This window comes from Jaculus jaculus, chromosome 9 (genome assembly GCF_020740685.1).
Source record: "Jaculus jaculus isolate mJacJac1 chromosome 9, mJacJac1.mat.Y.cur, whole genome shotgun sequence".
Classification (NCBI taxonomy): Eukaryota; Metazoa; Chordata; class Mammalia; order Rodentia; family Dipodidae; genus Jaculus; species Jaculus jaculus.
In genome coordinates this window covers 119435718-119456160 of record NC_059110.1, presented here as the reverse complement: position 1 = coordinate 119456160, position 20443 = coordinate 119435718, and the positions used below count along the sequence as shown (strand labels likewise).

The 20443-nt window shown below is 58.0% G+C and overlaps 1 protein-coding gene across 1 annotated transcript; it reads right to left on the bottom strand.

Annotated features, from left to right (window-relative positions):
- Positions 1 to 1733: 1733 nt before the first annotated feature.
- Cbx4 (chromobox 4) lies at positions 1734 to 7684 on the bottom strand. The gene is given in 6 exon segments (XM_004655709.2): positions 1734 to 3271; positions 3273 to 3968; positions 4147 to 4213; positions 6195 to 6260; positions 7388 to 7431; positions 7571 to 7684. Coding segments are annotated over 6 exon segments (1692 nt in total). The 5' UTR covers positions 7640 to 7684; the 3' UTR covers positions 1734 to 2521.
- Positions 7685 to 20443: the final 12759 nt, after the last annotated feature.

The following is a 20443-nucleotide window of genomic DNA, read 5'->3' as shown; positions in this document are numbered from 1 at the left end:
TAAAAGGTCCCGGACACCAGGCTGGCACCTCGGCTGTTCCTGTGGATGTCAGCCCCACTTACTGCTTTCATGTGTCCTGTGCCCAGGTCCCCCTCTCCAAAGGCTGTGCCACGCTGCCTAGTTTTTGAAGCTCCAGCTCACCTGCAGTGCAGGCCTTACCAGGCAAGGCCGTGGAACTGCGGTCACTCCCTGGCCTCTAACAGAGCCAGCTTCCAGCTTCCTCCCTCCGCCCCAGGCCCGCAGAGCTCTCCAAGTCCTCAACTCTGTAGACCTGAACCAGGGGCTCCCTAGCATCCGGGAGTTTTCAGTTCTCCTCAACTGGAAAAGCCGGGGCTGAGGTTCCTGCCTGGCATGGGCCTTTGTGTACCAGCCAGTGAAGGACAGGCCCAATTCTAGTGCTGAGTAGGCCAGTTGCCAGCAGCAAGATCAGCCTCCTCCACTTGCAGGGTGGCAAAGGGCGTTCATTAGGTGGAGGGGGAGGGGTTTTTAACTCACTCTGGTGGGGGCTGGGGTGATGGGGTAGTGGGAGGGGCAATTCACAAAAGCCAGAGCTAGAAACTCCCAAAGCCTTTTTTAAAAAAAATTCGCTTCCCTTCTCTCCTCCCTTCCCCTCCCTCCTTCTGCTCCCCTCCCCCACCTCCAGCCGCTGGTGGCCTGTAGCCAACACTGGCCACTCTGTGAATCCAGACTCCCGCCCTCTCGGCCTTCCCAATTCTGCCCCTTAGGTCACCTTGCCAGCACCCACATTCTGAACCATATTGCTCTTTTCTGTACTGGTGCCTGGCCAGGCTCATCCCTCAGGAGAGGCATGAACTACCCAGACCCACCCCCAGGCCCTGTGGGGGGCACTGTGCCATGAGGAAGATCACTGTGTGAACTGAAAGCCAAGGCCAAGGCCCTGATATTCCCAGGTCATGGCTGCTTGGCCCGGAGTCACACCCTTTGCCCCCTTGGGGCCCTTAACCCTTTCCCCCCATACAGAGCTTTAATCTTCATCCTCATGGGGATGGGCAGCCAGTGTCAAGCTCACCTGGCTCACTAAGTCACTAAGGAAGTCGTCTGTCAGGCCTGACCACCCCTCCCCTTCCACTCCACAGGAAGACTCTTCCCCCCACCCCACCCCACCCTAGGGCAGTTCTCTAGCTCTCTCTAGCATCCAGTCAGAGCCTCTGGCCTGGTGGTTTCCGTGGAGAGCCTGGCACAGAAAGAACCTCGGACCGACCGATGCGTCCTCAGCAGGGACGGGGCTGACCGTGCCAGCAAGGGACTGAGGGCAGGGGCTCCCCACCATACCCAAGCTGCTGTCCACGGGGAGTACTGAGGAATGTCGGCTTACCTGCTGGCACCTGGGAGACAAAGATAACCAGCTGCCTGAAGGGGGGAATGCAGGAGGGGGAGGCCAGCCCACCCTGCTCTCCCGAGTTGATCACCTCATTGCCCCTTTTCCCTTTCCCCACCCTGATGCCACCAGGGACTTGGCCAGTGATGGGGGCATCACCATCTAGGAAGCCCCTGGGGCTGGGGTGGCTCTGGCATATCACTCCCCCTCCCCCAGCGGGAGTTCCTCTTTCCAGGGGTGTTCCTTCCCACTTTCCCGCACAGCATCTGCTCCAATGCCACCAGCCCTCACCCTTCCTTCTTAAGACCTGAGGTGGAAGTGGAGTGGCAGAGGGTCGAGCCTCCTCTCCCAACTTCTGATGTCCCTCCTACGTTAATCTGAGACAGCAACAATGCACCTTCAACATCTCCATTTAATATTTACATTCAAGCAGGTAATAATTGGAAGCTTATAGTTTAGACATTTCTAGTAGCAGCAGATTCTAGAGAGCTCGTTTAGCCTTTTAACAAACTTTTTTTTTTTTGCACATAGAAACAACACATCCATGTGTACAGTATCAAAAAATATATACCAAGATTACTGGTATTGCAGTTCCTGGAGGGAGGAAATAAATCAACCGAAATACTGAATGAAGGGAAGGCGAACAGAAAATAATTTGTCTGATATAGAATATAACATGATCTAGAGGAAACTCCATAAATCTAGGTTTTTATATTTCAATATATAAATACCTACAAATAAATATATATATAATATATATATATGTATATATATATATATCAGCCCGAAGGGGGTCATCAGGCCTTTTGAGCTCAAACAATACATTTTAATAACACCACGTACAAACGGGAGTAGAGTCAGCACTGGACACGTTAGCACGGTTAAAATATAATACTATAACTCTGAGACTGCCGGGGCTTCCGGGTCAGTTCGGTCCACGAGGAGGAGGAGGAGGAGGAGGAGGAGGGGGTGGGGGAAGGGTCTCTTGTGGAGAAGGGGCTTGTGGTGTTAAGAATGCAGGCACCTCACTGACAGGGAAGTCCAAAAGCACCCTGCAGTCATCACCCGCGGTGCCCCGGAAGGCCACCCGCTCTTCGGGCTAGAGCATCTCCCCGGGAGCTTTCCGGTGGCTGCAGGCTTTCAGGCCGGTGGCCGGCGCTGGCCCCTTCCGACTCCCTCAGGCTACACGGTCACATACTCCTTGAATGTGACCGTGAGGCAGTTCGCGGTAACATCAGTGATTATTATATTCCCAAAGAAGGGCTTGAACTCGCTCAGCGACTCTATGGGCTCATCCGGGGTCTCCGTGGGCAGTTTCTCGGTGGCTGTCACCGGGGCCACCACGGTGCTGGCAGCTGCGGAGGGAGCCTCGGGTTTCACCTGGAGGGAGCTGGGCGGAGCCGCAGCCGACTCGCTACGCGTCTTGACGCAGCGTAAGTCTATGGGCTCGTCCAGGTCTGAGTCCAACAGGATGACCTCGGGCTGCGGGAGCGTGGTGGTGGTGGTGGCGGCGGCGGCGGTGGTGGTGGTCGCCGGCGGTGACCCATCAGGGGGGCACTCGGCCACCGGGCTACCCCCCAGGCAGGTGGGCGTGCTAATGCTGCGGGCGGTCAGCCGCTTCTTGCACGGCTCCCGCTCCCCGTGGGTCTCGGAGAGGCAGCGCTTTCGTGCGTGGGTGAGGTTCAGGCCGACCGCGGGGTGGTGGGGGTGGGGGTGGTGGTGGTGGGCGGGCGGGTGTGAGCTCCGGGCCGGTTCCCAGGCCAGCAGGTCCGGCTTGGTGGTGAGCTGCAGTGGCTGCTCACTAAAGGCCTCCTTGGCTGGGGAGTGCTTCCGGGAGCCTGGGTCGCGAGCCTGCGAGTCCCCGGGGCCCAGAGCCTCCTCCTCCCTGCGTTTGCAGGGCACTTCGGCCTTCTTCTCCTCGGCTCCCCCCCACCGCGGCTTTCTTAAAAGTCCTGTCGGCTGGGGCGTGGCGCTCCTCCACTGCTCGCTTCTTGTGGCCCGGGGAGCGAGTCTCGCCCTCCGCCGCCTCCCCGGACTTGATCTTCACGGCCTGCATGCCGTTCTCCATGTACTTGCTCATCACAATCACAATGCGCCCGTTCTTGTTCTTGTTCTTCACGATCTTCATCTTGCCCCCAATCCCATTCCCAGTCACCGCCTCCTTGGGCGCCGGCGTGAGCCCGTTGGGAGGACCCTTTTCAGAGCCCTTTCCTGGCACTCCAGCCCCTGCAGCCAGGGGCTTCACTGCCCCCAGGTAGCCCTTGGCTGCTGCACCATGGGCCCACTTGTCAGGGGGGTGGCTCTTGGCGCCCAGGTCCGGGCAGGTGGGGCTGGATGCCTCCTTGTGGCCACCCTGGTACTGCAGATCGTACATCTTAGGGTCGGGCTGGTACTGGTGATGCTTCTTGCTGTTCAGCTGATAGTAGTACTTGGCGCTCTTGCCTGGTGGTGGCGGCTTGCCAGACCTCTCCTTGCTGTGTGGCTGGTACTGGTGATGCTTCTTGCTGTTGAGCTCGTACTGGTGCCCCTGGCCCTTGCCCTGGGTGCCCAGCTCCAGCTTGGCCCGGTTGTCAGCAGAGGAGTCTTGGAGGCCTGTCAGGACATTGGAGCGCCGGGCAAAGGTGGGTACCTAAGGTGGGGTGAGAGGAGGGAGAAGCTCAGTCCACTGGCACGCTGGGAGCATCAGGTGGAAGCAGCTTCAAAGGGGGTGGGGTGAGAGGTGTAGGAGAAAGGAAAGGAAATTGAGGTGCACCACAGTAATCCCCCCAGTGACTGCAAGTAATTGGGATCCAGATGAAGGTATTCACCTGAACCACCAGCGGCTTGGGCTTTGGCCCTCTCTTCCGGTATCCCATTAGCTGCTCCTGCCGTTCCCTGGGGAGGAAACAGGGCCGCAGGTTAGCCTTCCCTGACTCCTGTGAGGCTCCACCCACTACTTTGCAAGTATCTTACAGTGCTCACCTGGAGGCACAAAGTGGCCTATGAGGCCAAGGTGACTGCCTCCCCCTAAGTCCCACGCAGCACCCCACTTCATTCTGGCACCACGGACCTCATGAACCCAAGAAGTCTCCCCATGTCTCACCATGTAAACTGTCCTCCCTTTGCACTACAACCCCTGCCTTGGTGTTCAGAAGATACCTTGCGGGTGAGTCACAGGCCCATGGCTCTGGGGAAAATGGACTGGGTGCCGGGATTCGGGAATACGAGGCATACGGGAGGATGGTCCGCCTAGTCCCTCTCAGTCCGAGGCAGGGGATGTTAAAGACCTCATTAAGATTCAGACAACGAGAGTCACCGGCAGAAGGGAGGAGGGCTCTTTTTTTTTTTTTCTCCCGTTAAAGGCCTGGCTTTAAACAGGAGGAGGGGCTGCGCCCTTGTTTACACAGCAGCAAATGAGCCAATTAGGGGCTGGAGGTGGGGGCCGGCCTCAGAGGCTAGGGGTCTGGCCAGGTTCTCAGCCACCGGGTGAACCAGCTCAGACAGCACCCCGCTGAACCACTGGGCAGAACCTGGGCCGCTTGCAGAAGCAAGCCTCCTCATTGGAGTAGGATCCCTGGATATCCAGATTATTAACACAGCTCATGGGTGGGGCACTGGGTCACTCCAGACATCAGGTTTCTGCCTTCAGGCCACCCAAAGAGCGATCAATTGTCCCAGGCTTTAATTAGTCCTTCACACAGGGAGGGGGGCATCTCTTCAGAGTCTGTCAAAACTGGAGCCCCATCCCTGGGTCTCCAGCGTCAACCCCCACCCACTGCCCCTAGGTCAATCCAGAAGTTCTGCCCTGCCCTGGGGCCAGGCAGGGGCCTGACTCCAGAGTTGCGTGGCATTGCAACAGCCTGCGTTTTAATCCTTGAGGGACTCATTATGCAACGTGGCATCAGCCACTGACATGGGTACAGGGTGGTGAACTCCCAGGTGGAGCTGAGGAGGGATCCCGCCCGGCGCCCCCACCCCCCACCCCCGTGTCGTGGGAGAGCCATTTCCCTACTGGTCGCAGGCTCCGAGGGTCTAGAGTTTACAGTTTTAGCGCCAAACACACCACAGGAAATAATGCAAAATAAAAGCAGTGGGGTAGGAGGCTGTAGGGTAGCAAGGCTCGGTCCCCTCCCCTCCTCTGTGCCCTCCCCCCTCTAACCTCTTCAAAACAGACAACTACAGCCACCAGTGAATCCAGCTGCGGGAGCTGCGGCAGTGTGACAAGCAGCGCGCCCCACAGAATGAGCCCTCCCCCCGCCACCAGGCAACACCCACCCCCGCCCTTGGGCCACGGGTCCGCGGTCTTGACGGGGCACCTGGTCCCACCCCATAGCTCAGTGACAAATGTGAAGGGCTCAGACAACATTTACTCCCTGTCACCCCAGCTCCCTGGGGGTGAAGGCAGAGGCTTAAGGCCTTGCCAACTTTTCTCCGGCTGCCAACAGGTTAAGTTCAGTTCCATGACGTCTGGGCGGTTTCACAATGCCAGCTCCTTCCGAGCTACCCCATGAGGTGCCAGTGCCAAGCGGCCAGTGGCTGCAGGAAAGCAACACCTATGCTCTGGGAGGGGGGTGGGGCTCCTAGACTGCCACCGGAGTGGGCCGCGGGAATGAGTTCCCCGGGTCGGATGCGGGGCCACCCACATGCAGTTCCTGAAGTTCCCCCAAACATAAGCCTCACCTTCACGGGCCCAGCCCAGCCCCCAATTCCAAGCTGCAGCCGCCGCCAAGGACGTTAGAGGAGCCGAGGCCGCCGCAGCCTAGCCCGTCCAGGCCGAGGGGCGGGTGCTCCTGCCTGCCCCCTCCTGTCCCCGCCCCCTTTCCCATTCCTGTCTACCGTCCGGGTGGAGGGGGCTGACTGTTCCGGGGACGCTCACCTGTTTTGGAAGGCGATCAGCAGCCGGGGATCCAGGATATTCTCCTCCGGTTCCCACGTGTTATATCTTGTAAGCGAAAAGGGGGGCGGCAGGTAAAAAATAAAACCAAGCCAGCTTTGAGGTTTCAAAGTGGGGGTGGGGTGACATTAGGCCCTATTCTGTCTTCCTGAGCAGAAAACTCGATGTGGTGGGTAGATTTCCGCAGGCCTAATACGGTCCTTGATATGCGGCCCCCCCCCCCCCAAGTCAAAACAAGCACACAAGGGAAGGAAGAAAGGGGAGGGCTAAGGAAAATGAAACTAGCAGTTTATTTTGCAGTTGTCAAGAATTTTAAGCATGTTACTGCCTCACGTTCCAAGGCCACTTTGCTCCCCAGGAACCCTGCGTGCAGAGCAGCCGAAATGCAAAGTCGCAGTCCCCCCTCCTCCTCTCCCCAGCCCGAGTCTCCGCTAGGGCTTCAGCTGGTCTGCATTTGACCCCTAATCCAATAGCCTACAGCCCAGAGGCCCCCCCCCCACTCCCCTTGTGGCCCAGCAGCCCGCTGTCACTGGCAGGCAAACCCCAAATACTGAGCTACACAAAAATATGCCTCTGTGTATGTGTGTGAGTGTATGTGTGTGCGTGTGCCTGCGCCTGTCTCCATCCGGTGCCTTCGCATTTCAAATTAAAGGAAAAAAAATTCCCCACCAAAAGAGCCGCAGTGACAGTTCCCAACATTTTCTGCCTTTCTTCTTCCCTGCCCTGCACCACTAGGAGGGAGGAGACACTCAATTGCATTTTCGTCGCTTTTTAATTTTTTTTTTTTTTTTGGTTTTGCAATATGGAGCCATTCGGTGGAGGGAAAGGGGAAAGGAGCCATTTTCTGCCGCACATCAGTCAGTGCCTGCGCCCTCCCTCCCTCCGCCGGCCTCCCCGGCTCGGCCTCGCGTCTCGCGTTCCTCCGGCTTCTTTTAGTGCATAAATTAGTGATGGCATTTCCCGAAGAGCGGAGCACAACACAGGGCGCCCGGCTCGGGCTCGGCGGCTCGGCTTCCCAGTGCCTGCCACCGACTTCCCCACCCCCTCCTCCCTCCACCCCCACCTCCACCCCGCCTCCCGTCCGCTCCCCCACCGCCCCACCAGCTCCGCGGGTCCGGCGGCCCCGGCGCCCCGCGCCTCGGCACCCCCGAGCCTCCGCCCCCGCCGCTACTTACTTGGGGGACCAGCCTCTCCATTTCACCAGATACTCCACTCTGCCCTGTGCGGTGGGGAGGGGGAAGAGACAGGCACTCCATCAGCTTCCGCGGGATCCCCGGCTCCGGCCCGCAGCCTCCCCACCCCCTCTCCCCGCCTCTCGCCGGCCGCTCGGGCCGCCGGCCGCTCCCGCGCCGCCCTACCTTGCGGATCCGTTTCTTCTCGATGCTCTCCACCGCGAAGACGTGCTCGCCGACAGCTGGCAGCTCCATGGCCGAGCCCGAGCGCGCCGGGGCGCGGGCGGCTGCAGACACCGCTGGCTCCCGCCGGCGCCCGGCTGCCGTCCGGCCCGGGGCAGCCCTCCGCCCGCGGGGTTCGCACCGCCGCCGCCTCGCTCCGCACGGCCCGGCCCGGCCTCCGCCGCTGCCCGCGCTCGCCGGCTCCCCGCTCGTTCGCTAGCTCGCTCGATCGCTTGCGTTCAGACAACTGAGCCCGGGCCGCCGCTGCACAAGAACTCATGCAAATCCCGGACGTCAGCGGGCGGGGCCTCGCGGAGCCAAGCTCGGCGTCAGGGGGCGGGCCGCCCCGCGGATTGGCCCAGCCCGGCCTACCGGAGGCCCCCGGCCTGGGCGGCGGGGGAGGAGGCCGGGGCGCGGGAGGGGGCCGGGGAGGAGGAGGAGGAGGGCGCCGGGAGGTGCCGGGGAGGGAGCTGCCAGCCGGGAGAGCAAGCTGGGGCCGCGAAGGAGAGGGGTGTCTGCCCAAGCAGCCGGGGTGGGCACCTCGACGGGACCGACCCTCACCCGCGGCCAGGACGCTCGGCCCTATTCCTCCCCCCCGCCCCCGCCATCAGCCCTTGGGTTTCGGTGTGCACGGCCCAGGGACCCCTGGCGGGGGCCACAGAGGCATCCGCTGCACTTCACGGTTGCTCACCGTCGCGTGTGGAGTGGCCCTGGAGGCATAGGGAGTCCCCGGCAGGGGGCGGAATGGGAGCGGGGGCAATTCGCGCCCCCCACCCCGCGTGCCCACCGCCCCGCCCCGCCAGGCTGTGGGCATTTAGGAAGGCGAGGAAGGGAGAGGAAGGGCGGGGAGAAAACCGGGGACTGGAAGAGAGGGAACACGAAGAGAGGACAGGGACAAAGGCGCAGCTGGCCCCGGGACCCTAGGGCTCAAGAACCTCCCCAGAAAAAAGGCTCCGGATCCGCTGGCACCCCACAGCCCGACCGCCTTGGAACGGACGCTGTTGGCGTTCCCTGTCGGGGCCCGAGGCGGGAGTGTGTCTGGCAACCCCGGAGCCAATAGGGATCGAGGCGGGAGGACCGAGGGAGGATGCAGGCGATGCCCGGATCCGCCTGGGGACCTCGTGGGGTAACGCGAAGGGCCACGAAGAGGCTGAGGCTGAGCAGGGCGACAAGAAGGGGAGGTGAATGATATGTATGGCCGGGGAGCCACGCATTCCTCAGGAGTTCTTATACCCTGGCCGCTTACCCCCGACCCCGCGCCGGCAGGAGTCGTGCAGTGTGAAGTTTAGCACCTCCGGAGCCGGGCGAGACGGCGCGTTCCGCTCCAGCGTCCGGCTGGGGGAGCTGCTGCACCGCGCGTGGCCTCCCGAGGGCGCCACCAGTGGCCCCGCGAGCCCCGTGGAGTGGCGGTGGGTGGGCCTGGCGGGGAGCAGCGCAGTCCGAGTGGGAAGGGTAGGGGTCCGCCTGGCTCGTGGTGTGTCGCAGGCCCCGCTCTGGGCTCCCGAAGGACGGCGAGCAGGAAGCTTGCGCAATCCCTTGGCCGAGCGTCCACGGAGAAAGAAACAGCTCCAAAGCCGACTTAAGAGTGGAGCGAGCGAGGCGGGCGGGCAGAGCCCTCGGGGCCTCCGCTCCTGCGTGGACCGCTTCCCAATGTCTGGTGGGCTGTGCGCTACTAGCGACCTGGGAAAGGCGAGAAGCGGAGGGGAACCCCCGAAGTAGTCTGGGGCTGGTGTCCTCCCAGGAACCCAGGAGAAGCCTGCAAGCGGTCTGGTGCAGCTCCGTGGCCGCGTCTGCTGCTGCGTCAGATCGACGTGCGGACTCCTGCAGGAGCGTTAGCCATTGTGCAGGGATTTCTTCTGGAGGCAGCAGAGAGGGACTCTGAGCAGCGAATGATCATCTCCCACCATCCCGAGACCCGAACCTAGGATTCCCCAGGAAGGGGAAGGGTGCTTCAATAAAGCTGTCTCTACTCCCCACGGGGCTAGAGGGGCACAGAAAAGCGTTTTTTTTTCTCCCCAGTGTTTGGATATTTTTTTTTCCCCTGACATTTGCCTATGGTGAAAAACTGTTGTGTGGGACAACTCGGCCCCAGAAGGAGAGGGTCTTAGAGGTCAGGTACTGAATCGTTACCAGCCAGCCACCCCGAGCCACCCACGCTGTTCACGCTGTCTGGTTAACTGATCAGTCTGGAGGTCTACAGCGATTTTTTTGGTAGGACGATCCCCTGGACTGGGAAGAGGCCGAGTTTTCTGACACTGACCATCCCTTTACTCAGAAATCCCCAGGAAAATCTGTTTGTTCTGGGTGTTTCCGCAGTGCTCAGATCGGAGGGCGCCAGGGGAAGGGCAAGTAGCTGCCGCCACCCCACCACCACCACCAGAGGCGTTGGACTGCGCCCGATGCCCGGGCTGAGGCTCACTGGGTCCAGGGCCAACGGGGGCCCACGCGTGGGACCTTGGGGGCCACTCCCGGGAACCCAGTGTCTCCACGGCGAGTTTGCACAGGAGCCAAGTTGAAAGCTGGGGAAGGAGGGCTCCCTCCCTCTTCTACAGAGGAGCTTTTATGCTTGTGCGAGAGAAACTCTGGGCTCCCTAACACGGCGGGCGGGGTCGCCTGGAAGCACCTTGGAAACCCAACAGCTCCGGGTTAGTCCGTGAACCACCCAGAAAGTGGCCGAAACAGAACCTTTGTCAAAGCAGCTATGCACTTCCCTGGCGCGATTACGCGTTCTCGTAGAGGAGGGCGGCAGAAGAAGCGACGGGCAGACTCGGGATTCCGGTCCTACCGGGCAGCCGGCCCCTAGACCGCTTGACGACTGGTGTGGGGAGCAGCTCAGATCCGAAGGGGTGCGAATAGGTGTTAGGGAGGAGGTGGCGCGAAAGCCTGGGTCGGGCCCTTGGGGAGGGAGATCCCCAGCAGCAGCACCCAAGCCCTTCTTGGAAAGCTTCCCCCTGGGACCTCCCCTACCTTCCCAACCCCGAGTCTTGGCCCCTCGGAAGAAGCCATTGGAAGGATTGGCCCACAAAACAGGGTCTCCAGAGTCTTCTGTTGGGGCCCCAGTCCTGCACTCGGGATGCCCAGAACCCCAGGGGAACCCCGTTAAGAGTCCTTGCTTGAATGCATTTGACCTTGCCCCCTCTCAAACAGGATCTGGCCACGCGTAGTCTCTGTTGGGAAGCAGAAGCTCTGTTGATGTCACCGAGTGTTGGGGCCCCTGGGGGCCTTCAGGGGCCCCAAGAGAGGAGCTGTGTTTCCTCGCCCAGCCATAGACTCGCACCTAGAAGTGCAGTGCTGCGTAGGGGACTCCGAGAAGCCGGGAACTTTTTAATGGTTGGGAGCTGGAGGGTGGTTCCTGAGATTCTAGTCTTGATACTGGAATGACCCGCACCAACCCGAGGAGATGAACGACTTCTTACAGCACTCCTCTCCAGGAATGGGTTCTCTCCCTTTCGGAGATCGTCACAGCCGCCTACTGCGCCCAGCTCTGGGGGCACTGCTGGGAAGGGGCGGCCTGCGACTTCCCGCGCCAGCTGCCCCCAGGTGGATTTCAGCTAGCCGAGGGGGAATTCACTAGGAATGACTGCCAATCTTCCGGGCCTTGGCAAGGGCTCCTTCCTCTGTCTTGTCCTTAGTAGGAGGTTTGTCTGACTTGAACGCCAGGGTTTTTGGTACTGGGGAGCTGCCCTGGTAAGACGTGCTGGAGTGGGGGGGGGGGCTGTGGCGAGCCTATACTCTCCCCACCACGCTCCTGGAAGGATGGTTTTGTTTCTAAGGGCGACCCTCCAGCTGCCGCGTCCCCTCCCATTTCTGCCCTCCGTCCCGCCGCCCTCGAAGGATTTGTTTTTATTTGCACCGCGTAGCCCCCGATGTCCTCGTGTCTCATCCCAAGGACCACAAGATGCTGGAGCCCAAGGTCCTCGCGGGACCGGCGGGGCAGGGAGCTCCGGAGGGGACGCAGGGCCCGAGCGCCGCGAGGCTGTGGCCCTTTGGTGGGGCCTGGGACACCCCTCGGGGCCACACCGGCGCCTGCGGGGCCGTGCCTCCGCATTGCGGCACGCAGAGGTGGCCGGCGCTGAGGCGGGACGCGTGGGTTCCCGAGACGTCGCCTGGCCCACCCCTGCCTAGCGTCAAGCCGTCGCCCCAAGGCCGCTCGGAGGAGCCACCGCTCGGTCCCCGCCCCACGCTCAGTGGCGAGGCTCCGCTGGCCCGGAGATCTGCGCCCCCCCCCCCTCCGGGACCATATTTCAAACGTGATCCCCGGAGCCGTTTCCAGCGCCCGCCGCCGCCGCCGCCAGCACGCGCTCACCGCGGCCCGAGAGACCCGCGGCGTTTTTACTCGGGTTTCGTTTGCCCCTGGCCTCGTGGCGGATCTCGGGCTCCGGGGACGTGTGTCCCGCCACACCCGGCCCAGGCCTGGTGCTCTCGGGTGCCCCCAGCTCGTGCCCCAACCCAGCGGGGCCCACACACAGGGCCGAGCGCTGGCTTCCTTTTCTCCAACAGGAGCTAGCTGCCGCAGCGAGCCGGGGAATGAAATGAAAATGGCTCGGCGGACCCCGAAGTGGTCGTCATTGCCACCCCGCCCCCAACGCCTCCCCCCTCCGGTGGCCTCGCCGCGCGCCGAGGGTCAAGCGCGCGCCCGGGGGGGGGGCTTGGCACCGGGGCGCCGCGGCCGGGGAGGTTGGGCTCGCCCTCGTCCGGTCCCCCCAGCCCGGGGCAGAGGGGCGGGCCCGATCGGAAGGACCCGGCGCGTCTCCGCCTCCCCGGTTGGCCCGGAGCCCGGTCTGGCCGCCGCCCGGAACCGCGAGGACGCTACTCGGAGGCCGCGTCCTGCGCAGCCCGAGCGGGGGAGGGGGCGGCCGCCGCGCGTCGCCAGCCTGCCGATCGATCCCCAGGGGCGGGCGCGTGGCCAGCTCCGCTGAACACCTGGGGCGGGGGGGGGGTGGTCTCTCCAGGACCCCCGGGGCGAACGGCGAGGGGGCTCCAGGGAGCCTGTAACCGTGGATGGCGGCCAGTAGGGCCCAGCCTGCTGGACCGCAGCTCGGCCTACACCCGGGACAAGTGGTCACGCCTCAGGCACATACACCCCCGCCCCCGCCCCAAATTCCACATTGTCTGTGTCGGGCTGGGCTTTGAAAGCTTCCGGAACCGAGTCTATTCGTGGTGCAACTTCGTCCCTCCTTCCTAGTCGAGGCCCCCCCTTGCCTCGGCCCCACCCCCACCCGCGATGACGAGGTCGTGAGACGTGGTCACTCAGTCCATCTCTCGGTCCCGCCCTCCTGAATACCGAAAAGTATGGGTGTCCCCTCGACCCTATCTCTAGAAAGATACCCCAGGTTTTCCCAAGAAGTCCCCCCTCTGCAGTTTCTTCCGGAAAAATGTTTCCCCAGGATGGTGCCTAAGGACTCCTGGGGCAATCCTCAGACCCCTCACCTGCGGGCTCCAGGTGCCCAGGCGGTGTCGGGGCAGGGGCGCAGGGGAGCCTGCATTCTCTGAGCCCTCCCCTAGGGGGCGGGCTCCTCCCGGGCTGGCTAGTGGTTCAGGGCCTACCCCAAGGTCCCTCTTCGCCTCTGTGCAGGAAAGGAATCTACAATGGGGGCAGTGTGTGTGTGTGTGTGTGTGTGTGTGTGTGTGTGTGTGTGTGTGTGTGTGTGTACCCAGAATCCTCGTACACCTCCCTCCTGCCTCCTCCCCAATCCCCGTACACCTCCCTCCTGCCTCCTCCCCGCCCCCTAACAACTGCCTTTCCAGAATGAAAGAACCATGTAGTAAGGGACTTTGAACCCTAAGAACCCCCGCTCACCCACGACTCAGTATATCTCACATGAGGCCATTGTTTCCCTCAAGGGCCACAGGGCTTAGCCGTCCTTCTTCTCACAGAGGAGTCGCTTGAGGGGCATTTTAAAATCTGAGGTGTTTGCTGTGCCATCAAAGGGCCCACAGGCCAAGTTACTCGGGTACAGGGGCCCCGGCCAAAGTTGGGCCAGGACGTGCCCTTTCTAAAACTGTTACCTGGCTAGTAAGTGTTTTTAAAGTACCCTGGCCTGGGTTGTACTCTCAGCACTTGGGAGGGAGGTTGAGGCAGGAGGATCAGGAGTCCATGGTCAACTGTGGCTACAAAATGAGTTGGAGGCCAACTTACGATGTATGGGACCTGGTCTCAAAAAAAAAAATGCCTGTATTTTCCCCACAGGGGCTACTTCTTGGTGGCTGCTATTGAGACTAGAGCCCCAAGAGATATCTCTGCTAAGGTGAAGGGTTTCCCAAGACCTAGACCTAGATAAAGACAGTGACCTTGAGAAGATTCAGAACTGGGCTAGACTATGTGCTTTTTTTTTTAAATTGCTTTTATTTTTGAGAAAAAGTCTCATGTATTTCAGGCTGGCCTTGAACTCACTATGTAGCCAAGGTTGGTCTGGAACTCCTGATCCTCCTGCCTCCATCTCCTGAGCATTGGAATTACAGGTGTGCACTGTCTGAGCTTCCATATATAAAACTCTGTATTTTTTTTTTTTTTTCCTGGGATCAGCCAGTCATCGGTTGGAAGAAACACTGAGTGTAAGAGAGTGTGGTTGAGAAAGGCCCTGAGTGGTCACACTCATGTGTGGAGCCACTTGGAGTCATGCTGGGAAGCGCAACTTCTTCATGAGGCCCAGGAAGCTCCGTGTAGGGCCCACTACCCTTTTAAGAAATGTCCTACTTAAAAAAAAAAAAAATGTGTATTTAACAGTTGTGGTAATCTAGGCATGATGGTACATAATTCCAGCTATTCAGGAGCCTGAGGCGGGAAGAAGTTGAGTTTGAAGCCAGCTTAGGCAATGGAGATCACATATCAGCAATAAATAAATAGGGCCTGGGGAAACGGCTCAGTTGGTAAAGAGTTTGATACACAGCATGAGGACCTGAGTTCGGATCCCTAGCGCCTGTGTAACAACTGAACACACACCTGTCATCCCAAGTCTATGGAGGCAGAGACGGGAGACTCCCTCAGACTTGCTGGCTAGCTACTCTGGCTCTGAAGGTGAGCTCCAGGTCCAGTGAGAGGCCTTGTCTCAAAAAATAAGCTGGACAGCAATTGAGGAAGACACCTGACATTGACCTCTGACCTTTAATGTATGCACACACATACCCATGCACACATAGAAAAAATATGCATACCATATACGTACATGCAAAGAAATAAGTGAATAATAAATGGCTGAGGATGTAGCTTAGTGATAGAGGACTATCCTAGTGGGTAGGGCCCAGCCCAAGCATAGAAAAAAAATGTGGTAGAATAACATACACAGTTCACCATCTTAACTACTGCATTGTTGGGCAGCCATCCCTTCTAGAAATTTTTCATCTTTCCATACTGAAACGCTGTCCTTATTAAACATGTTGATTCCTGCCTCCCCCAGCCCTTGTGGCCCCCATTCATTTGTTCTGTGAGTCTGACTTCCTGGGGTCTCCTGCAACATTTGTCATGTGTCCCATTTCACTGAGCACATCTTCTATGTGGTCTGGGGGTTTGGAGTGTCCTTCCTTCGGAAGGCTGAGTCATACGCCATTGTATGTAGATATAATTTCTCTTAAAATCAGAAGCGGAACCCTCTAGATAAGAGGGCATGCTTGAACTATGACACCAGTGTGCTGATCTTTATGCCAGTGCAGTTGGAAATGTAATTCTAATGTTATTTTTTTGGAGGAAAGAGCTCACAAAGACTGAGGCACGTAAGGTCTTCAGAAGTGAGAATGCAGCCCTGTTTCTGGCAGAAGGACATCTCTGGAGCTAGGTGAAGAATGGGATCCCCAGGTGTGTGAGCCATTAGTTCTTGGGACCTGGAGCACACCTGCCTTGTGTGGCCCATGACATGGGCACCCCCAGGTCACATCTGCCTCCAGAATGCTAGCTTTTGTGGGGCACTATGGCCACGTAAGGCTGTGGGTGGGGGGAGCAGGAAAGCCCAGGGAAGAAAGACAAGCCTGTCGTGGTCCTTTCTTTGCAGGGTTCATTTCCACGGGCGCTGAACCAGCAGCATGAATTTCTCCCGGATGTAGGTCTGGCCTGTGTCAGCGAGCTGATTGCCCCGTGATTTGACAGTAATGATGGTAATGGGTGATTCTGTATTCTTTGACTCTTTCGGATTGGAAGGTTTAGAAATGGGCTCGGGTCTCCCACCCCACCCCCACCCCCTGGCTTGGAGCTGGTGTTGTCTTTGATTTGAAGAACAGCAGCGTCTCACAGAACAAGTGCCATAGAAAAGACCCTCAGCTTTTTCAACCTACTGGTGATTACTGGATTGTGTATTTTTTTTTTTTTTCAGCTTAGAGGCTACAGCTACTTACAGAAGCTGAGAGATGTCTAGAGCCACAGAGATCTTGTGGAGGGAGCTGCTGTGGGAAGGAAGTCTTTCTTGAAATTCTAAAGAGCAGTCACAGCTGTTAAGCACACTGAGATGTCTTGAGGATCCTCCCACACCCCGCAGCCAGCCGGCCGGGACTCCTCATCTCCCCAACTGAAGGCCCATCCCACTCGGGCCATGCCTGCTTTCTGCCTCCCCCCGCCCCCCAACAGATAATGATGGTCAGACCCTTATTTAATGCTGTAGAAGGGCATGAGGGTACCTAAGCCCCTGATCACTTCTGATTTGCTGCTTAGGCTGACACCTGCCTTCTGGTTTTCCCAAGTGGAAAATTCAAGAACAAACACTGCAGTTTACTACAGCACCTGTGCATGTCCTGGCTTCTGAGGCAGCCCTGCTTTCACAAAAGGACAGGCAGTGTCAATGGACACAGCCCGCAGAGCCCTGCCCGCTGCTTCGGAACAGCCTTCAGTGGCCACTGTCGTTTTTCATGTCGCCAATTAGAGACCTGATTAGTAGCAATGCATGCCAGTGATTTCCCCCTAAATGCAGCCTCTCTGGTCTCAGAGTCCCCCCACCCTTAGAGGCAGCCTGACAACCCCAGCCCCCTTAACAGGAGCTTTAATGTGAGGTTCCTCTGTTTGGAGGGTGGGGACACAAGTGGGGGGCCTCTCACCCCAGATTGGAAGTGTAGTACACGTCAGGTAGGGAAGGGTCCCACCACCTTCTTTTGGTGCTTGGCCCTATTTTCCTTTTGGGGTCATGTGTGGTCCAGGAGGATCTAAAGATGTGCTTTTAAGGCAATGTGTTGCTATGAGGTCGCAACGCTCTTGAGAGGCCGGCTCCAGGTTGCCAAGGGGAGCCCGTCAATAGAGTATTGAACAGACCCTTCCGAGCGTCCATAATTGTCTGCTTCCAGCGACCAGCCTTTGGTTCTCTTCCTTTGGCCCAGAGGACCGCAGGGTCCTAGCCAGAGCATGGAGGAAAATACCCCAGGGTCCAGGAGCCCACCAGAGCCCTGCCCCTCCCTTAGACAGAGTCCCCAGCTTAAACTAGGTCTCCCTGCCGGTTCACCCACGCCTGCTGTGACATGATGTCACATGCATGACATTGCTCCCTTCCAGCTCAAGCACCCCACCCCTGAGCTACATCCCCACTCCCTCTGTTTGTCCTTCATCCACACAACCCTGCCTGTGAGGACCCACGTGCTGGATTTTCTCAACCCCTCGCCAGCCCCAGACCAGTGCGGGGGAGGGGAAGGGGGAGGGGCCGTGTGTTCATATTACAAGGTGAATAAAAATGTAGAGAAAAGGTATGAATGACTTCAAGAAATCCAAGCATGAGACCAATGTGGGGCCATTCTGATAGTCGTCCTGGGGGGGGGGTCCCCACAAGCATGAAAACCGCCCGTTCCTCGGCCAGGCATCAGTGTACTGCTCCAGGCACCTGTGGCCTCGCCCTGGGCGCAGTTCCTCTTCTGTATGGTCTCTGTTTCTCTGTTCTCTCTGGCACTCCACTCTCAAGAAAGCCAGTTCACTCCGGCAGGGTGCTTCAAAAGGGAGCTGTCCCATGGATCCCCACAGCCTGGCTGGAGAAACTCCAACGATGGTCCTAATACCCTGTGTCTAGCCTGGGCCTGACACCCACAGAGTGTCTTTGCTCCTCCCAGCTGCTCTGAGTGACTTCCAGTAAGAGGGCCGGAGCTGAGACTCAAAGGGGTCTGGCTCCTCTAAGGCCTGGAGACTGGCGGAGCGGTGGGGTGGGTGGGTTGGGCAGGTGTCCCTGGAGGCTGAGGCAGGAGTGCACAGTGGTCAGAGCCAGCCCCTGCTTCTCCGGGCTTTCCACCTGCCACCCGTGCGAAACTAGACCTTGCTTTGTTCATCTGCACAAAGGAGATAAGACCTTCTGGGTTTAGCACCCCAGGCCCCATGCGCCCCCATCCCTGCTGCGCTCTGGCTTCCTTTCCTGCCACCCCCTCCATCCCCTTGTGCACTTCCCTCCAGCCACATGGGCTTCACCATTATTATCAACATGCAGGCAGACTGCTGCCTCAGGACCTTTGCGAGGCTGGTGGCTGCAGTCTGGAATGTTCTTCCTTGGATACTGGCATGGTTCCCTCCTCTTCACTCAGGCCTTTAAGGCAATGTTTTTTTCTCTCTCTCTTCCTCCCTCCTCCCTTCTCTCCCTCCCTCCCTCCCTTCCTTTCTTTTCAGACAAGGTCTCGTTCTCACCCAGGCTGGCTAAGAACTCACTCTGTAGTCCCAGGTTGGCCTTGAACTCATGGCAGTCTTTCTACTTCAGCCTCCAGAGAGCTGGAATTAAAGGTGTGGGCCACCATGCTCATCTTTGTTTAAGTTTGATTTGAGACAGGGTCTTGCTGTGTGGCCCAGGCTGTCCTCACCTCATGATCCTCCTGCCTCAGCTTCTGAGTTGATGTCATCTTGTCCATGAGCACACTTAGACTACCCTGTTACCACCTCTTCACCCAACCCCCACCCCCCCCACCCCGGTTCTCTCAGTGTCCCTGTCCTGCTCAGGCAATGCCTCCTCTCGGGCCACCAGGCCCACCTGCATGCTGACCGTGCTCCGCCGTGTCCCTGCGCTGCTGAGGATGGGGAGTGCAAGAGCAGGCTCGGTTGTTGCCACTTTTGGTGTGTCCCCGGCTTCTAGAACAGTGCTCAGCATACAGTCGAGCCGTATATACCGGTGAAGTGAACCCGGATGAACTGGGTTTTGGCGAGGATTGTATGAGGCAGTGCTGGGCTGGTACGGACTCCTACATGGCGACTATTTCAGCCAGTCTTAGAAGTTAAATGATTTAAATTTGCCATTAAAATAAGTTATTTTAAGAACAAGGCAATAAATGTGCAAAAACCACTGTCTGGTGTGTGTGTGTGTGTATGTGTGTGTGTTTATGACATTTTCCTCTTACCACATTCCTGAGGTAATTCTCAACCATTGTATCTGTATGGCAGAAACATGACACAAGATCTGCGGGCATGACAGTGGGAAAGAGCCCTTGCTTGCAAGCATAAGGAGCTAAGTTTGGTCTCCAACACCCACGTAAAAAGCCAGGCATGGATAAGTACGCCTGTGCCCACAGCACAGGGTCAGGGTGGGGGGTAGAGTCAGGATGACGGCTGGGGCTCTCTGGTCACCAGTCTGAAAAACAGGGGAACCCCAGGTTTAGTGAGTGACTCTGTCTCAGGGAAGAGTGACCCAGGAGGACACCTGATTTCTTCCTCTGGCCTCTGCAAGTGAGCACACACCACATGCATGTATACACATAGCAATAAATTATCTTATCATATTTATTTGAGAATAAGAAAGGAAAAAGAGAGTTTGTTCGGGTGTGCTCAGGGCCTCTTGACACTGAAAATGAACTCCAGATGCATACACCACTTTGTTGTTTTTTTCCAAATTTTCATTACCAACTTCCGTGATTATAAAAAATACCTCGTGGTAATACCCTCCTCCCCACTTTCCCCTTTGAAACTGCATTCTCCATCATACCCCCTCCCCATCTCAATCAGCCTCTCTTTTAATTTTGATGTCATGATCTTTTCCTCCTCTTATGATGGTCTTGGCATGTACCACTTTGGGTGTTTGTGTCTGTGTGGCTGTTGGGAATCTAAACCAGACCACAGGCTTTGCGAGCAAGTGCCTTTAACAGATGAGCCATCTTCCCAGCCCCACACACCACTACATTTTAAAAGTCATCTTAAAAAAGAAAAATGACATAGCTCAGCTCAACTATGAAGGGCAATTCTGTCTCTATAAACCCATCACAAGAGGGAAATATCCTAAGTCAGAACTGTATTGACTATGTCTGCTCCGCCTGGCATCTTGACTTAGCCCAGCCAACCCAAGGTGCTCAGAAGATGTCGTCATAGCCGGGCGTGGTGGCGCACGCCTTTAATTCCAGCACTCGGGAGGCAGAGGTAGGAGGATCGCTGTGAGTTCAAGGCCACCCTGAGACTCCATAGTGAATTCCAGGTCAGCCTGGGCTAGAGTGAGACCTCCTCGAAAAACCAAAAAAAAAAAAAAAAAAGAAGATGTCATCAGCCTATAGCCTGCCACAGTTGCCTAATGTAAGCCCATAGGATAAGACACGTGAGCCATCTGTAGACTGTGGAATACTGTGCTCAAAGTGAAAGAGAGGCCAGGTGTGGTGGCACACATCTTTAATCCCAGCATTCAGGCGGCAGAGGCAGGACTGCTATGAGTTCATGGCTAGCCTGAGCACACACAGCAAATTCCAGGTCAGGCTGGGCTAGAGTGAGACGCTACCGCAAAAATAAAACAAAAACAACAAAGAAAAAGAGAAAGAGAGAGAGAGAGGGTTGGAGATATAGCTTAGCAAATGAGGTGTTTGCCTGTAAAGCCAAAGGACCCAGGTTCAATTCCCCAGTACTGACATAAGCCAGGTAAGGTGGCACATACATCTGAGTTGTGTTTACAGTGTTTAGAGGCCCTGGTATGCCCATTCTCTCTC